This window comes from Trifolium pratense, linkage group LG4 (assembly GCF_020283565.1).
Source record: "Trifolium pratense cultivar HEN17-A07 linkage group LG4, ARS_RC_1.1, whole genome shotgun sequence".
Taxonomy (NCBI): domain Eukaryota; kingdom Viridiplantae; phylum Streptophyta; class Magnoliopsida; order Fabales; family Fabaceae; genus Trifolium; species Trifolium pratense.
Genome location: NC_060062.1, coordinates 49,893,059 through 49,913,570, shown reverse-complemented (window position 1 = coordinate 49,913,570; position 20,512 = coordinate 49,893,059). Strand labels below are relative to the sequence as shown.

Genomic DNA, 20,512 nt, shown 5'->3' with positions numbered 1-20,512 from the left:
CCTGATCCTGACACAGGTTATACTGTTAGGGGGGCTTATCAGCTCCTGATATCTCATGATTTGGTTACTATGGATGCTGCGGATAATCTTATTTGGCACCCTCGGGTTCCTTTGAAGGTTTCCATTCTTGCACGGCGTTTATTGCGTGACAGATTGCCCACGAGAGTGAATCTGGTTACTCGTCGGGTTTTATCGCCTACAGCTCATACGTGTGTTTTTGGGTGTGGTGATGCTGAGTCGGCTCATCATTTATTCATATCTTGCGATTTTGCTGGCTCTCTTTGGGATTTAGTGCGGTCATGGATCGGCATTCCTTTGGTGGATTTTGTTTCTTTGCGCGATCACTTTATTCAGTTCACATCCTCAGCAGGTGGATCTCGAGCGCGCCGTTCTTTTCTTCAGCTCATTTGGCTTGCTTGCATTTGGGTCGTATGGACGGAGAGAAATCATCGACTGTTCAGAGGATCAGTAGATTTGCCACAGGTTTTGTTGGACAAGATCAAGCTGTTTTCATTTAGGTGGTTGAAGTCGACGAATATTACGTTAGCTTTAAACTACCATAGCTGGTGGTCTAGTCCTCGATCTTGCTTGGGCTTTGTATGATTGTTGTATTTGTTTTTTGATTGTTTTGACTATTCTTGTAAACTTTTTGTAGTCAGTCATGGTACGTCTTGTGCCAGGGAGGCTGATTTGGTTAATATATCTTATTTTGCCTTGTTAAAAAAAAAAAAAAACACTGAAACAAAGTCTCGAATGACCTATACCACCACAATCTATCTGAATCTCTCTCATCAATACAAACGAAAATTACCAAAAAAAAATTGGAATTCTAGAATCCAAAATTTTTTACTTCGAAAAATAGATTCCAAATAATTCCAATGGCGAAAAAAATTGAGGGGGTCTAGGTGAAATATGAGGGGATAAAGATAAAAATTCCTTAAGTCCAAAAAAAAAAAAATTGTCATTTAGAAGGCCAACCTGAATTGCGATGGATTGGCCTCAAAGAAATCCTTGTTATCTTCTCATTCTTCACGTTTCTTTTCTACTCCCAAAACACGTAGAAAATTTCGGTTTCTATTTTCCGAATTTTTTTTAGTGTAAAAAAAATTTCGAGAAATAGAAACCAAAATTTTCTGCGTATTTTTACGTGAGAAGAAGAGAAACTTGGGGGGAGGGGGGAGAGAAACTTTCTCAAAAGAAACGGAACCTTTGTAACCATGATTATGGGTCCAAAAATGGGTCAATTGTTCCAAAAACTGGAGATTAGTTTTCCATATTAATTTTATATTTAATTTTTTAATGAGGTGTCATCTTATCATTGGATGTATCCTATGTAGCATGGGTACTCTTAAAATGGTGAAGTACCCGTATCGGGTACGTACCAGATACTCCATGGTACTCGTATGGTACGCACCGATTCCGTACCCATTTTTATTTGGTTAATTTATGATGATGAATACGGAAAAAACATATTGGCTGTTGAAAAATCTCTTAAAATATTATAATTTTTTATTATATTTCAATTATCTCTCATTTTTTATGAAAATAGTTGAGACGGTGGATAAAAAAAAATTAAATCTTCATGATCATTATAATTCACTTAAAAATAATTTTTCTAATAATTTATATTAACGTACCCGCACCTCAAATTTTCTAAAAATGTTGTACCGCATACCAGTACCCATATCGGATACCGGTACCGTACCTAGGCAACATAGGATGTACCTAAGATTATTGTGTTAGGTTCGACTTCACCTAAGTTTTTTGAAGAAAATATTTATTTTATAAAATTGACTCGGCGAGTCAATTCACCTTGTCCCCAACTTGAGTGGTCGAGCTTAAAACATAAACATGCCCCCACGTAAAAAATCTCAAACAATTCAACACACTCAATGTCACCCATAAACATGGTGTTGATGCTTTAATTTTTGAACCACATGTTGTATATTTGTCTTTCTATTCTTTGAAAATAGTTAAGTTTAAGGGTCTTGTTAGCAAGTGTCTTGAGACACTTTTTAAAGATTTAATTTTAAAAAAATATTTATTCAAAAATTTAAATGTTTAATTTTTCAATCAAATTTCTATAACAAAAATATTAGTCTAAAAAATCTTACTAGTTAAAGTTATTAAAAAGTGCCTCTAATCACATCTCATAGAGATATTGTTGGGGGAGTCCGGGGGAGCTCGGGAGAAATTATGGGGTCAATCCAATACCAGGATCCCCTCCTGCTTCCCCACCAAGCCGAACCACGACTCTGATATCACTTGTTGGAGAGTCCGAGGAGTTCGAGAGAAACAATGGAATCAATGCTCCAGGACCACAAGAGAGGGAGACACCACATCTCCATCCAAAACCTTAAGGCATTAGGTTAATGGGTCACTTCTATTATAAATCCAACATTTTTGTCATACATAATCGATGTGGACTTAATCACTCACACTTGAAACCCAACAGATATTTCATAAACTAAGTTAATAAAGTATATAGAAACATTGAATGCATGTGTAAGATTTGTAATATATGAGCATACCGATAGTACTACTAACACTTTAAATACATTTTATGGGGCATTTTTAAGGATTAAAATTAGTGAGAAAGCTGGGGTTAAGAGCAGTTGAGGTTAATACTGACTCGGTCGCTGTGGTGGAGGCTTTGACAAGAACGAAGGGTATAGTAGTGCAATGAGTGATACATTGATTCGTCGGATTTAGGGGATGCTAGATATTGATTGGGAGGTGGTGGCGAAGCATACGTATAGAAAGAGTAATCAGTGTACAAATGTCTTGACAAATGAACGGTGTCTATGCATGAAGAATCCCAGTTTTTTGAGGCATGTCATGTCCTCCTTAGATAAATTATTTGTTGACTGCAGATGGTTTAGGAATTTTAGTTCTGCGCTTAGTCGCGTTGTAATTTTTTTCTTTCTTCCGTGTTTAGCCCTCTTTCTTTCGCGTTGTATATAATGATATTTGCCTTTCGATATCCAGAGTCCAGACCTCACTGGATCTCCTTTAAGTTAAAATAGTACTATTACATAATTTGAATTCGTTTCTTATAAACTGTACGATGATGGGGTCGGAAATCAAATATGATTGCAAGTATTTTTGTTGGTTGGATGATGATATTCATGTATTATTGTTGTCAAAATCGAATCCAATGTTGTTTCAATCCACGTTGGAATCAGATTCCAATATCGTGAAAATTTCTACTTTTAGAACAAGATTTTGATGTGTGACTGTCTCCCTATTTTTTTTGTTGTTTGGTGGGGACTTGCTCTCATGGTTTTTATGATGTTTCCAATCAACATGATGTGAGAACTGAGAATGCACGGAGATGGAAGTAAGTGATGCATGTGAGGAATCAACTTTAACTTTTATGATATGAACAGTACGTGTGAATATGATTGTCTCGGTGATACGGTTGTAACTTGGAAGTGTGGAATGAGTTGTATTGCACTTGCGGTGAATCCTAGAATTTGTTTAGCTGGATTAGAACTCTTATTATCACTAATCATTATTACTGCTTATGGTTTTATTTCTGAAATTTTTATTTTTGAGTTTGTTGCTGTTGTTACTTTTTAACTTCTCAATCATTATGCCCAAAGAAATGTACTGTGCTTACTTTTTAACTTCTCAATCATTATGCCCAAAGAAAGCAAGTACCGCATCACAACTCGCAGAGTCGAGACACCAATGCAGGCAACAAGAAAAATAGAACTAATATGAGCAGGACAATGCTCATACAAAATCAAAGCGAAACCACTATCACAAGCCATATTAACCAACACATCCGCAGAACCATTGGCTTCGCGGTAGGAATGACAAATCTGAACCAACAAATCCAACCTAGGCAACTGATAAATATTAACCAACAAGCCGGCTGATGTTCCTCATTTCCTAGCATTAATAGAAGTAACAAACACCATAGAATTGATGTGAATCTCCAACTTACGCACACCACATACTCTAGGCATCTTCAGCCCTTCTAAAACTCTCCAAAGCTCCGCCACATACGCACTACCAGCACCTAACCCCTTCGTAAAACCATATATCCATGCCCCGTTGTCTCCATGCAACACACCTATGGTCCTCCACAGCCTGTAAAACCACCTCTCTTGGAAGCACCATCCATGTTAAGTTGCACCCAACCAACATCCGGAGGCCGCCACCTAATGTTTCCCACATTGTTATTGCTCGAACCGACTACTATTTGTACTCTGACGCGTTAATCTTCCAAACCTTCAACCAACTCGGATCATCACTGTCAGTACCAAAGTTGCACAGCATATTTTAACCATGTGCAACAGAATAATCACCATGTCGCGCACCAGCACAGACCCCAAAATTGTTTCTTTGATCAATTCACAGCGGAAGAATTGCTCCAAGCTTAAGCATCACCTCCTCTGGTAAGGTAACCAAGCTTGAAGCTACTGAACTTGCCAATCACCATTCTCATCTGTTAATTCAGAAACTATAGCAGCCCTTAAATTAGCAGGGATGTCTATATTTACTTCACTAATTCTTATACCTTCCTCTACCCAACAATGATCCCAGGCAACCACTGATTTGCCATTTCTAATCAACCATAAAAACCATATTTTCTAGCTGGCTCCAAAAAACCGTATTTTTAATATGCTCTCATTTCTAGAACTCTATTTTAAGAGTAATCATTATTTTCCTTTATGCAATGAAGACAGCAGTACTTGAATTGTCTGTTAGAATTGTTTCCCTTTATTATCTTGACGGTTTTTCTTTCCTTTAAAGATACCTTGTCACTTTCATAGCCTTGATCCTATATCTCTTATTAGTGGTGAGCTTCTTAACATTGATTGTAACATCTACGGTGTACAACTCTTGGTTCCTTTTTTATTCAGTGTCTTTTCAAACGCATTATATGCTTATTTATAGCCTTTCTTTTTTTTTTCTTTTTTTTTTTTTTGTATATATTATGTTATGTTATATACTCCTAAATCCTAAAACCTTTTTTGTATAAGATAGCAATATTCCTAACTATAGAACAAATAATGCAAATTTGGTGTACTATATAATACTAAGTCGAATAGACCAAATAGTTTCTTCATTGTGAAAATCTAATCTAACAAACATACATCTAATGCAATATTATTTTACAAGCCGTAGAAAATAAACAAATGTCAATATAGTTACATTTAAACCATTATGACAGATGACTAACTTACAGAGTAATCAAGCAGTCTTTGACCCTGATTGACTCATACTAGTACCATTTTCCAACTGCATTTTTTGATCTGCCATATTTTGCTGATATCTTGCATCTGTGTCTACGGTTCTTTATTAATTCCTGCAGTGCAACATTATTGGCTTCCATTGCTAAAAGATGAACTGTAAGCATAGAGCAAATGGGAGGTTGTTTACAAAGACACAATGACAAAATATTAGTGTTTCCTATCGGAATATGGAGGTAGGTACTAAATTCAGCAAAAGGATCGGTTGTAGTGGAAGAAATTTAAAACCTAGAAGAACAAATAATCTCTTCTTCATAGTTGAAAATGAACCTGAACAAATGAAGAAGGCAATGGATTGTATATACACTCTTCGCGAGAAAAATAGATAAGATACAAATCATTCAAAAACCTCACACAGCAACAACAATAATAATTAATTACTTTTCTTATTGATGTAGTTTTTGGAACCCTCTTGAACCTCTAGACTGGTAAAGCTCAAGCCTACTCTTGGATTCTTGCAACAATGCCTCAATGGTTTCATGCTGAGTCATGTTAGGTTGCTTGGACGCCCATTCAAGAACTCCAAGAATCTCGGCTCGAGCAAGTTCTTCGCTGTCTGGCACATGCAATGCAATATAGGATAGCAGAACCAAGGCAGAATGTTGAACTGCTGGTTGCTCCCCAAGATACACAAGCTGAACCAAGTGTTTTGCACCACCAAAGCTTATAATTGCCTTAGAGTGATCAAGGTGGAGATAGTTATCATTGCAGGCGAATTTTGCAAGTGAGTCTGCAGCCTCTTTTGATACTTCAGCCTCTCTTTCGTCAAGAAGTCGAACCAACGGACCAATAATCCTTGTCTCAGTTGCCCTGAACGTCCTTGCCAAACTTCCAATAACCTTGATACAAGGAATCAAGAGTCTCTTATCTTCTTTGTCGATAATATCAATCACTTGATCAACAACCGCTTTACAAGCTGGAGTGTTAGGTTTGAACGCCGATCGTCTCAACTCAGGATCTTCCTCAGCCACTGCAGTAATCTCTTTCAACGCCAAAGCAGAATTATACTTCACTTCTTCAGGTCCTTTCTCAAGTAGAATCGCAAAGCATAACAAAGCCCTTGATTCTGTTATGCTACGACAAATCCCCGAGTTACCCTTTGCTAAATACCTAAGAGCCTTTGCTGCCATTGCCTTCATGTGAGCCTTACTGGCATCATCCTCAAGTTCCCTTCCCTTCATGTTAATTCCAGAATACGAATAGCTTTGCTTCGTGTTACCATTCCCGTTCCCATTCCCATTTGATTGACCAGCCACCTGAGAATGAGAGTTTAGACCCGCTTCACCACTTTCATCAGTTTTCTGATTCTTGTTGCTGTTTGCACTTGCAGCATGCTTTGCCATAGTACTAGTCACCACTTTATGCATCTGATTCGTAGACCTATCACCTAAAGGATGATTCATCCGAATTTTCACCTCATCTTCAGTTTCTTTTTTCACATCATTCGAACCCGACATATCACCATTATTACCAACAGCAGCAGCACCATTACTACTAGCCATCACAACAGCATGAATGGAATTCGGCTTATTACTAACAATGGCATATTTACTATGTTCCTGAACAGTTTCAAATGCAATATGACTAACAAGTAACCTAACAATATTATGCTGAGCAAAAACATCTTGACATTTAGGATACTTAGAAACAAGTTCAGAAACAGCCCAAGCTACAACAGCTTGAACTTTCATAGGACCTTCTTTAAGAATCTTTGCAAAAACAGAACAAACACCAGCATGAATCATAACCTCAACACTTTCAGCATCACGACCTAAAAGTCCAATAGCTTTAGCAGCATTTTCTTGACCTTCTTTTTTACCTTCTTTCAAAAGTTTCAACAAAGGACCAACACCACCTTCTTCAATAATCAATTTCCCATTCCGATCATTATCGCGAACAAGAGAAACCAAAGAAGCAGCAGCATCAGATCGATCATCAAAAGATCCATTATGAAGAATCGCAATTTGTTCCCAAATTAAACCTAAAATCGGTTCATTAGAAGCAATAGGTGGAAGACCTAAACATTCATAACTACCTTCTTCAGCCGGAGCTGAAACACGGAGAAGCCATGAAACATCACCGATTGAATTCTCAAGATGAGAAGACATTTTCCGAAAAGCGGCGGAAGGTACTATGCTGAAAACGCGTTTCATGAGACCGTTGACTTTACATTTGAGAACTAAGGTTAATGCTTTTTCGAGAACTTGTTCGGTGTCTCCGATGATTCGACGTGTTGGTCTTTCGTATAAATCGGAGCTTGATCTTGCGGCTTGTCGGAGAAGAGAAGCGAGTTTTTCGGTTTTGGATTTTAATTCTAAACATTCTGATTTGAATGATGAACTTCCTTCTTCTGCTGCTTTGCTTACTTGGTCTGCTAATTGGATCGGTTTTGCTAAAAGTTGTTTTACTATGTCTGCCATTGTTGTTGAGGTTTTTTCGTTTGGATCTGAAATATAGTAGTAGTACTATGAAGTTGTGGGGTGTTTGGTGTTTTTTTTTTTGGGTTTTGATGGAAAAAATAGTGAGGTGGAGATGGTTGAAAGTTGAAAGATGACAAATAATTGGGGTGTGTTTGTGACTTATGAAGAATCAATTATTAAGGATGAAGTTGCGTTGCGTTGTGTTGTAGTTGTACTGTGGTGTGTGTTGGTGTTGATGTTGTTTGTGTTGTGGGTGTGAGTGATTGGTGGGAATGATTTGTGGAAAATTTGAAGAGGAAAAGTTTGAGAGAGTTGAGGTGGTGGTGGACGGGATTTGCAAAGACTTAAACGCGGTTTATTTTTTAAGGAAAATGCTAACTAGTGCCCCCGGGGCACTAGTTAAGGATACTAATTATAGTAAAATTACATTGAAACTTGTGTAGTCAATGTTTGTAAAGTATAAAAAGTGTAATTTCCAATGCAAAAATTGCTTTTTTTGTATCCTTAACTAGTGCCCCGGGGGCACTAGTTAGCATGACCCATTTTTTAATTAAGTGATTAATTGGAAGAGAATAGGGATTAGTAGGGGTTTTTTTTTTTTTTTTGAAGGAGATTAGTAGGGGTGTTTTATTGAAATGGAAACACGATTGGATAGGCAAAGATGTCGTTTTATTTCCTTTTTACGTTTTGGGATTCTTTTTGTGCGATACTGTAAGTTGGAATTTTATTGGTATATACCGTTATACGTATAAACATTTACTCCACTAATTAATTATGGCTCTGATTGGTAAAATATACTCGATAGTCGATAAGTTAGAATATAGTGGATGAGTTTATAGTGAATAGTTGATAAGTTAGTTTTTCGTTTATAGCGAATAAGTTAGCTGATTAAATTTGTAGTGTTTGGTAAAATTAGCGGTTGAACTAGCATATAAATGTGAAATTACAAAAAAATTAATATTTAATTTTTTTCAAGTAAGATGATAGGGGTAAATTTAGAAGAAAAGATGATAAGTTATAAGTTCATAAGCTACTTGAAATAGCATTTGAAAAATAAGTTATAAGCTAGTAAAATAAGCTATAAGCTCTTTTTAAAAAACTGATACCAAACAAAGCTTCGAATACAGATATTTTTTCCCCGTAGGGACGGGATAGAGGTAAAAACTCTGCTGCGGGAACTTCGGGGCGGGGATCTAGGAAGACTCATCCGTCCCCGCGGATTCCCCGAATCCGCCCATATATACTTAACTATATTATTGTTATTATTATTACTAGCGGGTCAGGCAAGCACGTTCCGCGCCTACCTGTATCTGACTTATGTCCAAAAAAAATGTCTTATATTGTGGTGAGTTTGTTAATAAAAGATTTCTTCTGCTAAAAAAAATATATGTCTTATGTTATGGTGAGTTTGTTAATAAGAAAATTTTGTTGCTACTAAAAAAAATCAAGGGTATTGTTGGTATTATAAAATGTCCACACCAAAACTCATGTATTCTCTTTATATATAGTATAGATAGATATAGATATAGTACAGAAGTATAGATTATTATTATTATTATTATTATTATTATTATTATTATTAAAAAGAAAACTAATTGAGGTGTCTGTCCATTATTTTCTCCAATAGTTTTGATATATTTTGGTTATGAATTTTTGTATGATTATGCATATTTTGCTATATATTATGAAATATTTTGGCTATTAGGTTTTGTATGATTATTAGTAACCAAATGTTTTTGTAATATTTTTTGGTTATGCGTCTTCCCCGAATCCGCCCATATATACTTAACTATATTAGTATTATTATATTATTATTACTATTATTATTATTATTATTATTAAAATAAAAAATAAAGTAATTGAGGTGTTTGTCCATTATTTTCTCTAACAGTTTTAATATATTTTGGTTATGAATTTTTGTATGATTATGCATACTTGGTTAATGTTATATTTTTTGGCTATTAGGTTTTGTACGATTATTATTAACCAAATGGTTTGGCAATATTTTTTTGTTGTTATTAATGCATTATGTGTTGTTTTTATTTTTTAAAAAAGAAAGATGCAAAATATTTTTTTTTATAAATAAAACAAGAAAAAATATCGGCATCCTATTGTCATAATTTTGATCGGAAAATATAGAAATTTTGTTAATATTCGATATTTGTGGATCTCTAGGGGTGCCATGGGGATCTCTGGGGATGAGGATGAGGACAAATATTCTCCCGTGGGGACGGGGATGGAGGCAAAAACTCTCACGCATGCACTTCAGGGCGGGAAACGGGGAAGCTTCCTCCGCACATTCTCCGCCTTGATATCCTTGGTTTGGATTGGTGGTTGATGGAATTTGGAGGTCGAGGAATGAATCAATATTTTTTTATGTTACTAACAGTGTTCAATCAGTTATGGCTATGGCTACGAAGCAATGGTATTTTGTGAGACTTAACTCGATTCATTTAAATATTTCCCTTAATTAATCTCGAGGAAGTTCAATTAGTCAAAATGTTTTTTCTTAGAGGGCTCCCAATGACGGTTTTGTTACTAATCATGGAGCTCTGATAGCCTATGGAGGAGTAGTTCGAAATGTTGATGGTATCTTCTTATTTGGATTTTCTTATAATTTACGGGCTTGTACTATTACTATGGATGAACTATGGGCTATTTTCAAAGGCCTGTAACTAGTAAAGGATCGTGGATTTATGCACATTGAAGTGGAATCTGATTCAGCTTCAGCAGTGTCCTTGATATCAAATGGTTTTGGCTTACGCCATCCGTACTTCTCCCTAGTCTACCAGATTAAGGATATTCTTACACAAATGTCTTCTTCGTCTGATATCAAGTTGCTGACTATTTTGCCAAGAATCTTATACCTAGTGTTAGGATATTCGATTACGTTCCTACAATTGCTTCTTTAAATTTGACCGCAGATGCTTCATCTGTAGCTTTTCCTAGAGGTTTTCGGGTCTGCTTGGCAAGCCAAAAAAGTTAGCTTATAGCTTATGTTTTATGGCTTATAAGCTAAAAGACCTGTTTGGTAACAGTCTTTTCAGAAATAGCTTATAGCTTATTTTACTGACTTATAGCTTATTTTCCAGAAGCTATTTCAAGTAGCTTCTGAGCTTATAGCTTTTACCTTATCATTTTTTCTTCCAATTTTACCCTTATAATTTTATCTTAAATCCAATTTTATCATTTCTAATTTATTATAGAATTACTATAATATAAAATAAAATAAATACGTTAGTAATATTCCGATTGCTTTCTAATTCTTATATTTTACCTTTACAGTTTGTCTCTATTTCAATTTATATACTTATACTATTCATTGTTCAATCAGGCCGATCAATTTTTAATCTATTGAATGTAAAGCAATTATCAATGCTTGCATTTCAAAGATAACATTTACCAGTAAACATAAAAATATACATTTATATACAATATTAGTTTATATATAATGAAACTAAATATCCTACATACAAATAATGAAGATAAGTATACCAAAAAAATAAATGAAGATAAATATTGATTTGATATTACATAAAATTAAAATACTATATAAATGGATATAAATGTTTAAAAGTTAATTATAAATAAATAATCAAAATAAATAAATAAATGATTATAAATAATTAAAGTATCTCAAATATTAAATTAATATCAATTTTATTATGAGTTAAGAATGTCCTTTTATGTCATTTTACATTATCAGCTCGTTGAACCGCTAATTTTACCAAACACTTCAATTAGCTTATCAACTATCAGTCATCAGCAATAAACTAAAAGCTATCAACTAGCTTATTAGCCAATCGCTATTTTTGCCAAATAGAGTCTTAGTTGTTTTTGTTTTGCGGTTAGCCCCTTTATTTCCAAAAAAAAAATTAAAAAATAAAAGAGTCTCTTCGACAATGTCAATAAACAAACTTTTTGTCTCATAATTTTATTTTATTTTTTATAAGCAAATGATATTATATAAAGGAAGTACTAAGGGTACTTCAACCAATACAAGAGAAAATTTTAGATGCTTTGAAGGCAAACTAAAGGATTAGTACACCAATTAGTATAGGAATAACATAAATTCCTTTCACTCCTACTAACAAACCAAAACCAAGAAAAGTGTTTAATTTTGTCTACTACATTACTTAAAATGATTAGCACCTTTATAAATAACGGTATTTCGAAGATTCCAAATACTCCAAGTTGTAGCGCACCAAACCAACTGTCTCACCTTCTTAAATTTGCTAGCTTTAAGAGGTTCACCAAAAGCAATGGAGTGCGCTTATTCAGCTTCTTGCGTGAGAGGACAAAAGTCGAGCCAATCATAAATAGCGTTCCATAAGCTACACGCAAAGGGACATTCAAAAAAAAGATGTGTGTGGCTTTCCGATATGCAACAACAGAACACACAAGACTTATTAATAACATCAGTAATGATCCCTTTCTTAAACAGTTCCTCCTCATGGCCAAATTGTTACACAATAAGCGCCAGACAAAAACGCTTATCTTAGATGGAATATCGTTCATCCATAGTTCATTTAGAGCCATCACTAGGTTGTCGTCCAACGTATCAGAAAGGTTGTTAGAAGTTATAAGATCGTAACAAGACTTAACCCAAAAGTTACCTTAAGGGTCTGCCGTCCATCTATGTATGTCATCTTCAATAGAGTTCGGTTTAATGCCTTGAAGCACTTCTTCTAATTCTGACAATTCGGCGGCATCTGACATGGTCAAATCCTCCGTCCAATCCCAAATCCAAGCCCATTCACCGCCCTCCCACCCGCCTCTGTTAAAGACTGTTACCTCCTTATTTCGATCACAACCGAAAATATGAGGGAACTCAATACAAATGGGTGTTCTCCCAACCCATTTATCTTGCCGGAAATTAATAGTAGTACCCTTTCCCAACACATTATTAATATTCGGGAAAAAAAAAACATCTGATATTACCCTCGTTCCTTCCTCCAATGTTACAGATGTCCCTCCACCATAACGAGTAATTCCTGGTAACAGTCCCTTCAATGCTACGAAAGATGTTGTTTGGAAAGGGACCATGTCTAAAAAATAAAAGATCATACCAAATGTCTGATTATCATTGATGCACCTCATAATTAATCATGTAATAAATAATATGGCTTAATTACAGTTTTCCCCCTATTTTTACTTGTTCACCGTTGAGGTTTTTATGTTGGCTACATTTTGCAAAAACAAGTTATAGCCAGATGCTGGACAAGATGTTGTAGCATCATCGTACAACATCCTGATGCTCTGTTTTCGTGCAGAATTTTTATTTCAAATCTCAATCAAGATTTGTTTCAATTATATATGCAAGCATGTGCGTCTAACCAAAACGAGCCTTGTTCTCCAAGCTTCAGGAAGTGAGCTTAAGGAATATTATTTAAAACAAAAATATAACTTGATTATATTTTTGTGTTTTTGTGCGTGAAGAAAAAAAAAACTGGATATATTTTTGAAATTAATCTTGTGAGCTGGCCTATGAAGATGATTCCAACTGTTTATTTGAAGCCTTGCTCCTCAAGTTTCTGGAAGGCTGTTTGTATTATTTAAAACAAAAATATAACATGTTATATTTTTGCGTGAAACAAAAATTGGTTATATTTTTTAAATTAATTTAGGGCTGGCCGCAATTCCTCCAGCTACGAGGGTCTGAAAACCTAGCTTGCACATCAAGACAATTCAATGCTATAAATACATGAAGACTCTGACCTATTTGTGCACCGACGTCATTGTTCATCAAGATGTAGTCTTTAAGGTTTCGTGTCTTTGAGCCACTCTCTAGGAAAGTTAGTGTAAGTGAACCACTCGGGTTGTGAGATGGTCACTATGTCCTCACTCAGAAACCTTAGGTAATGAGTTGAGTATTGTACTTGGAGGAAGCTTGTAAGCAACTCCAAATTGTGAACTTAGTCAAGTATTGGCTAGGTATTAGTTTCTTAGGAGGGTGTCTCAATCTTTGATCGTTATAAAGTTGACAGCAACATGGTACGTGTTGTTAGAGGGAATTTGGGACAAGGTCTCATTATCTAGGAGGTTCCTAGATCGGATTGCACGGGTAGTGTCTAGGCGATAAGTTAAGTACCGGGTGTTGGTCGAGAGTTTTGAACTAGAACTATTATAGTGAATTCATTCCTGGATTGATAATCATCCAGATTAGGTGACGTTGCACCGAACTGGGTTAACAAACGATCTATCTTATTTATCTTCCTGCACTTAATTTATTTTTAACGTGTCTATTGTGTTCTGTACTGGTACGAGATGCTGTAGCATATTTCCACCAGTCTGCCATAATTTCATTTACGAATTGGTCACTCTATTTCAAAATCACTCAGTTTTGATCTCTTCATTAGATTTTTGTACTTAAAAATGATGACTTAACGTTTTTTTTATAGTTATTTAATGCATTTTAAATGGTGTGACATACAACATGGTGATATTGAATGATCAAAAATCATGAAATTACAAGATAACTCGTTAAAAAACTTCGATTTTAATTTCAAAAATTATTCATTTTTGTAATTAACAAATGAAATATAAATAATTAATCCATCAGGATAAATCTAGTTATTTAAGCCGTATTTCATATCACTTAAAATATATTAAATCACTATTTTTAATAGGGATGACAATTTGACCTATACCCAGCGGGCACCAGCAAAAAATACTCATAACGGGTAGGGTAAAAATCCGCATTTTGGGTACGGGCATGGGTATGGGTAATTACCCGCAAAAATGAACGGGTATGGGTGCGGGTACGGGTACCTTAGTACCCACCCCGCCCCATACCCGCATAATATATATTTATTTATTTTATATATATTATTATATAATTACATGTTTATATCAATTTTAAAAAATACAACACTATTAAACTATTACACATTTTTAATAAAAAAGTTTATTTATAACATAATACAAACACAATATGAATATGTCAACAAAGAAATGAACTTTAACATGAGGTTAGTAAAAATTTTGTTTATAATTTTAATGAGTCAACACTAAAATCTTTTAAAAAAATTAATTATATTAAAATGATATGATATTTTATAATTGAACGATTTATTTTCAGTAAAATTGCGGGTAACGGGTACGGGTACCTAGGTACCCATAGGGTATGGGGACGGGTACAAAGGTTGTTACCCACACGGGTATGGGAATGAGTACGAATATTTTTTCAAACTGCGGGTATGGGGGTGGGTACTATAGTACCCTACCCATTGTCATCCTTAATTTTTAAGTATGCTTTTTTTAAGGATAGACTAAAACTGAATGATTTTAAATTAGAGGGACCAATTTCATGAGCTAGGTGAAAATAGGAGGACCAATTATTTATTTATTTTTAGTCAAGTAGTCTAGTGACTAGAATTTTAAATCGACCTACTTAAATAAAATAGCGCATTTTGCACATAGGAATTGTACACTTATTTAGCCAAAAATCAGCCCAAAAAAATAAAATATATTCCCTTATTTAGCCAATTAATACTAAGATAGTACACTTCTGCACATGGGAATTGTCAGTTGTCTTATCTCCTGAAAGCAACGCATTCTTCATTCTTCGCCTACATGAAAGCTTTGACTTCACGTCTGACTAACCGACATTCATGGTTGTATGGAAAACTGATGTCTTGACTCTGATTATCATTTTGAGCTCTGAGACCTTTTCATTGTGGCTCAGTGGTCTGTCTTGAATCTAGTTATCACCAGAACTAACCTTTTATCCTAAATACATCACTAGACTAAAAAAATATATAAAATGACTCAAAATAATAGTAGATACCGTTTTAACGGGTAATAATTCAAGTATCAAAGGACTAATAACATCACATAGAATGAGTCATCACATGATAAAATATCTTTAAAAAATTCAATGTTGATATACGTCAAACAAATGAAAAGTCAATCTACACTACTTACCTTAAAAAGCGCAACAAAAATGGCATGCTAACTTTTATTGTGAAAAACAGACAAAAGGTAATGTATATTTTTAAAATGATAGCAATAACATTTTATTTTATTTATTTATTTTTATAGCAATAAATTTTATTTTCTTTCAACATATACACATTTTAACAAAAATCTATAAAAATGACATGGTAATAATATCTTAAAAAGTCAATCTAATTAGAGGTCAAACAAATATATAGTAAAAAGAAAAAGTCAATAATATACGTAGGGTTGTCAATTTGCATCCGGTGGAGCGGATCCCCGTAGAGATTGCCCCATTCGAAGCTCCGAAAACAAAGATTTTATCCTTGTGGGAATGAGGATGGAGGCAAAAACCCCCCGCAGGAACTTCGGAGCGGGGATCGGGGACGAAGCATCCGTCCCCGCGGATTCCCCGAATCCGTTCATATATACACTATATTATTATTAATATATATTAAATGTTGATTATTTTTATTTTTTTAAAAAAAGAAGTAACTTGAGGAGTCATCCATTATTTTCTCCACTGATTATTCGCTAATTTCAAGCGTTCGTTGCGTATTTGCGTTTTCCAAGTTCCAACTCCCAACCGTAGAAAACTGGCTACTTTCTCCTAGATCCTAGAAGTAATTTTATTTATCTAATTTGGTTGGATATTTACAAATTACCAACAATTTTGAGATATTTTGGTTATGAACTTTTTTATGATTATTCATATTTTGCTATGGAATATTTTGGCCGTTAGGTTTTGTATGATTATTAGTAGCCAAATGTTTTTTTGGTTATGAATGCATCATGTGTTGTTTTTATTTTTTAAAAAAGAAAGATGCAACATTTTTTTTAAATAAGACAGAAAAAATAACATCATACTACTGTCATAATTTGACCGAAAAATATAAAAATTCTGTTAATATTTGATATCCGTGGATCTCCGCGGGAACCGTGGGGATCTGTGGGGATGGGATGGGGACAAATATTGTCCCGTGGGGACGACGATGGAGGCAAAATCTCCCCCGCATGCACTTTGGGGCGGGGAACGGGGAAGCTTCCCCCGCACATTCCCTGCCCCGTTGACATCCCTAAATATACGCTACTTTGCGTAAAAATCGCAACAAAAATGGCATGCTAACTTTTATTAATGAAAGATATAAATTCAATACGACAAAATCTTTTATTTTCGATCTTAATAATTTCTAGTTTTATTCAGAGACATTTATATTGATTAAATAAGTGCGTGTGTGTTAGTTTGACTCAGTTGATAGAGACATGTAGGGGTTGAGGTTTGAACCCCGGTCATCTCACTTATTTACCTTATAGTTGGAATTTCTAGCCACTAGGCTAAGACCAAAAAAAGAAGTGTGTGTGTGTGTGTGTGTGTGTGTGTGTGTTTTCTTTCGCTCTATAGAGACATATATGATGTGTTTGATCCGCTAAAAAAATAAAGAATTGGACAACACAACTTTAATTGTACTATCTTTGATTTCAAAAATGTTCCTGGGATTGCTCAAACTGTGGGTCAAGAGACTGGACAAAAATTGAAATTACCGTCCTCACTAAACCACGGGACAACTTTTTATCTTCCGCACAGGTTATTTAAAATATCAAAATAACCTTTTATTCACAAAATATCTTACATGATAAAATTTGATCTACATCTTAAACTTTATTCTTTGTTGTTTTACCACATAAAATACTCAAATATATCATTTTTCTACCTTGTATATTAAACTCAAATAGTAACTTGTTGAGGTACTTAAAGTGCAGGTTTAAAAAAGCAATTCTCAATACTTAAATGTATAGTTATGTTGCATCAAAAACATTATGTCAAAAAAAAATGCATGATTTATGTTATGGTGAGTTTGTTAATAAAAGATTTTTTGTGCTAAAAAAAAGACATGCCTTATGTTATGATGAGTTTGTTAATAAAAAAAAATTTCTGCTAAAAAAATTAAGGGTATTGTTGGTATTATGAAAAGTCCACACAATTTTTTTTTGTATCTTCTTTATGTATAGGTATAGAATAGATAAAACATAGCGAAAAATATATTTGTCATTATGGTAAATTTTAATAGTATTAAGTTATACTTGTCAAAAGAAAAATAAAAAAGTATAATATTTATCATTTTTTTTACAATATACCGTAATATTTATCACCGAAAATGTCGTGATACGTATTTATTACTTCAAAAATAATTGTGTGCAGTCAAAGCAAAAGCAGTTCCTCCGTCTATAAACATAAGCATCTATTTGACAAAAATTGCCCTTAAATATATGTTTATTTTTTAAATTACTGAATATATTTATTATTTTTTAAAAATAAGCCATTAATTAATAACATTAAATATTTTGAGATATAAAAATTCAATATTAACTACATACTAATACAAAGGATATTTTAGGCAAGTCTGCATATAAATTAGGGACTTGAACTCCGTTTCTTTTTAAGTGTCCTTTTAGAATAGTAACACCAAATTACTAAAAAAAAGTGTATTTTTGTATCTTATTTTCTTATTATACCCTAATTTTAATCCACCAATAAATTCTTATTTTTTTGCACACACTTTCTCTTTCCAATAAATTTAATATATTATTTAAAAAAATTAAAATGTTATGTACCAAAAAAAAACTTTAGTTTTCCAAATATATAGCATTATTTAGTTTTATTGAAAAAGATAAGAGTAATTAACAAATGGTACAATTGTCAAATCGTACTCTTAAAACACCAAAATGACAGTTAAATAAGAACGCTAAATTCGACGTTTTTGGACACTTAAAAATAAACGGATGGAGTACTAAATTACTCCCTACAAACACTATTATATATAAATTTAATTTTTTTTATTACATTAAAATATTGATGTATTTATTTCATAATATATAACAAACGACAGAAGAAAGTACCTCATTAAAATTTATAAGAACACTCTCATACCCATAGATTTTTATTAGATGTAGCACCCCCAACATCCAACTATTTGACACCACATCATTTTTTATATTTAATTTTTTTTAAATGAATTTAAACTTTAAATTAATAATACCTTCAAAGTACTAACAATTAATTTAGTCAAAAAGAAAAAGTACTAACAATTAATTGATTCACTATGAACAATTAAAGTCTCTTATTTGTAAAATTTTAATATATATTTGTTCTTGTATGAAATTACTTAATATTTAATATCGAAGTTTCTGGATTACCAAAACAGTGATTATTTAAAAGGTAAGCGATGGAGCAAAAGGAAATTATGAGAAAAACCGAGTAACAAGAAATAGAGTAGCATATCGAAATAGAGACTATGTTGTTTTCCATTCCATTTATTGTTGTCTTTTCAAGTCTTTGTTTGTTAACGAAGCAAACAGAAATTAAAGAGAGCGATGCAGAGATCTCTTTGGGTCATAATATTGAACAAGGGGGCTATGTTGAAGAACCTATCTTGAATTCTCAAAGCAAGGAAATATATAAGGAGTGTCTTAAAAATCATGCTTCAAGCATTGGGGGCTATGCTCTCGATGGTTGTTGCGAGTTTTTACCTGCTGGAATCAAAGGTACTTCTGAATTTTTCAGATGTGCCGCATGTGGTTGTCATAAAAACTTTCATCGTAAAGTAACTATTGCTAGAGAACCAACTCATTTCCTATTCAAAACCACCTATAGTCCTCAGCCAACTCCCATCTCGATAGTCCCTCAGACTACAAATGGTTACCGCCATGCAACTGGGCCATCGAGCGGGTCCACAACATCCCTTGCTTTTCCTTCTACAATTATCCATGATGGGGTCGTCGAAGGTTCTTCGAGCTCTAAAAAAAGGTTTAGAACTAAATTTACGCCAGAACAAAAGGAGAATATGTTGAATTTTGCTGTAAAAATAGGTTGGAGAATTCAGAAACATGATCAAGAAGTTGTAGAGCATTTTTGTAACAAAATTGGGGTTAAGTATCATGTTTTTAAAGTTTGGATGCTAAACAATAGGAACACCGTTGGAAAAAAGCATTAGAGAAATTTTTAATAATAATAATAAATAATAATAATAATTAATAATTCATGTTCTTTGTTTTTATTGTTACATATTTGTTCGATTTAATATTTTCATTTCTTGTATCTCGAGTTTGATCAATAATGTTGCAGTGCCTGAACGATATCAGCTTGAAGGATGGAGGGTTAGTTTGTTTGTAGTTCAATTGAGTGATTGTTGATTATTTTAGACGAAACTAATAATAAACTATGCATTATATTATTTAAATTTTTATGAAAAAGTTGGTAATAACTATAGGCAAAATTACACTACAAGTCATTTATCTTATTTTTTTGTAACACTTTGATCATTTATTTTTTTAACAATTTGGTCCTTTATCTTTTTTTTTAACACTTTGGTCCTTATCTTATTTATTTATAAAAAATAAAGGACCAAAGTGTTACAAAAAAAAGATAAAGAACCAAACTATTACAAAAAAGGGACTAAAGTGTTACAAATAAAAAAAAAGATATTAAAGTGTTACAAATAAAAGATAAATGACCAAAATGTTACAAAAAAAGATAAATGACCAAAATATTATAAAAAACAAAATAAAGGACCTGTAATTTTTTCATAATTATATCAATAATGCTTGATTCCGAGACAATTTGTTGGGAAAGGAGTTTGAATTTCTCGGTATCATTAATGTGTTAAATATTGTCCTTGCATTTTTTTTGGAAAATGTTAACATGTGCATCAAGGGCACATGTTAAGAATACAAATGTAGTAATATTCTCTTTTTTTTTTTAACAAAAAGGGTGGTAGCAAACAACTAACCAACCCCAAATATATTAAAAACAGAAAACGACATACAATATGGAGGGGACATAAAACCTTAACTCCATCAAGTACAATATCTAAAGCTTGAGAGACCTAGTTT

At 33.5% G+C, this 20,512-nt stretch overlaps 3 protein-coding genes across 3 annotated transcripts; 2 read left to right on the top strand and 1 right to left on the bottom strand.

Moving 5' to 3' along the window:
• Nucleotides 1–69: 69 nt before the first annotated feature.
• Nucleotides 70–689, top strand: LOC123922833. Its single transcript, XM_045975513.1, has 2 exons — nt 70–506; nt 656–689. The coding sequence occupies exons 1-2, from the start codon at nt 70–72 to the stop codon at nt 687–689; spliced, it is 471 nt and encodes a 156-aa protein (XP_045831469.1).
• Nucleotides 690–5,060: 4,371 nt separating this feature from the next.
• Nucleotides 5,061–8,037, bottom strand: LOC123920017. Its single transcript, XM_045972090.1, has one exon. It carries the CDS (start codon nt 7,682–7,684, stop codon nt 5,651–5,653), a length of 2,034 nt encoding a protein of 677 aa, XP_045828046.1. The 5' UTR covers nt 7,685–8,037; the 3' UTR covers nt 5,061–5,650.
• A 10,878-nt stretch (nt 8,038–18,915) lies between these two features.
• LOC123922832 (zinc-finger homeodomain protein 2-like) lies at nt 18,916–19,614 on the top strand. Its single transcript, XM_045975512.1, has one exon. The coding sequence runs from the start codon at nt 18,916–18,918 to the stop codon at nt 19,612–19,614; it is 699 nt and encodes a 232-aa protein (XP_045831468.1).
• Nucleotides 19,615–20,512: the final 898 nt, after the last annotated feature.

Coding starts and splice junctions, on each gene's coding strand:
- LOC123922833 (XM_045975513.1), top strand. CDS start 70: ATGGATGCTGCGGATAATCTTATTTGGCACCCTCGGGTTCCTTTGAAG. Junction 507..655: donor TTGTTGGACAAGATCAAGCT/GTTTTCATTTAG, acceptor AACTTTTTGTAG/TCAGTCATGGTACGTCTTGT.
- LOC123920017 (XM_045972090.1), bottom strand. CDS start 7,684: ATGGCAGACATAGTAAAACAACTTTTAGCAAAACCGATCCAATTAGCA.
- LOC123922832 (XM_045975512.1), top strand. CDS start 18,916: ATGTTGTTTTCCATTCCATTTATTGTTGTCTTTTCAAGTCTTTGTTTG.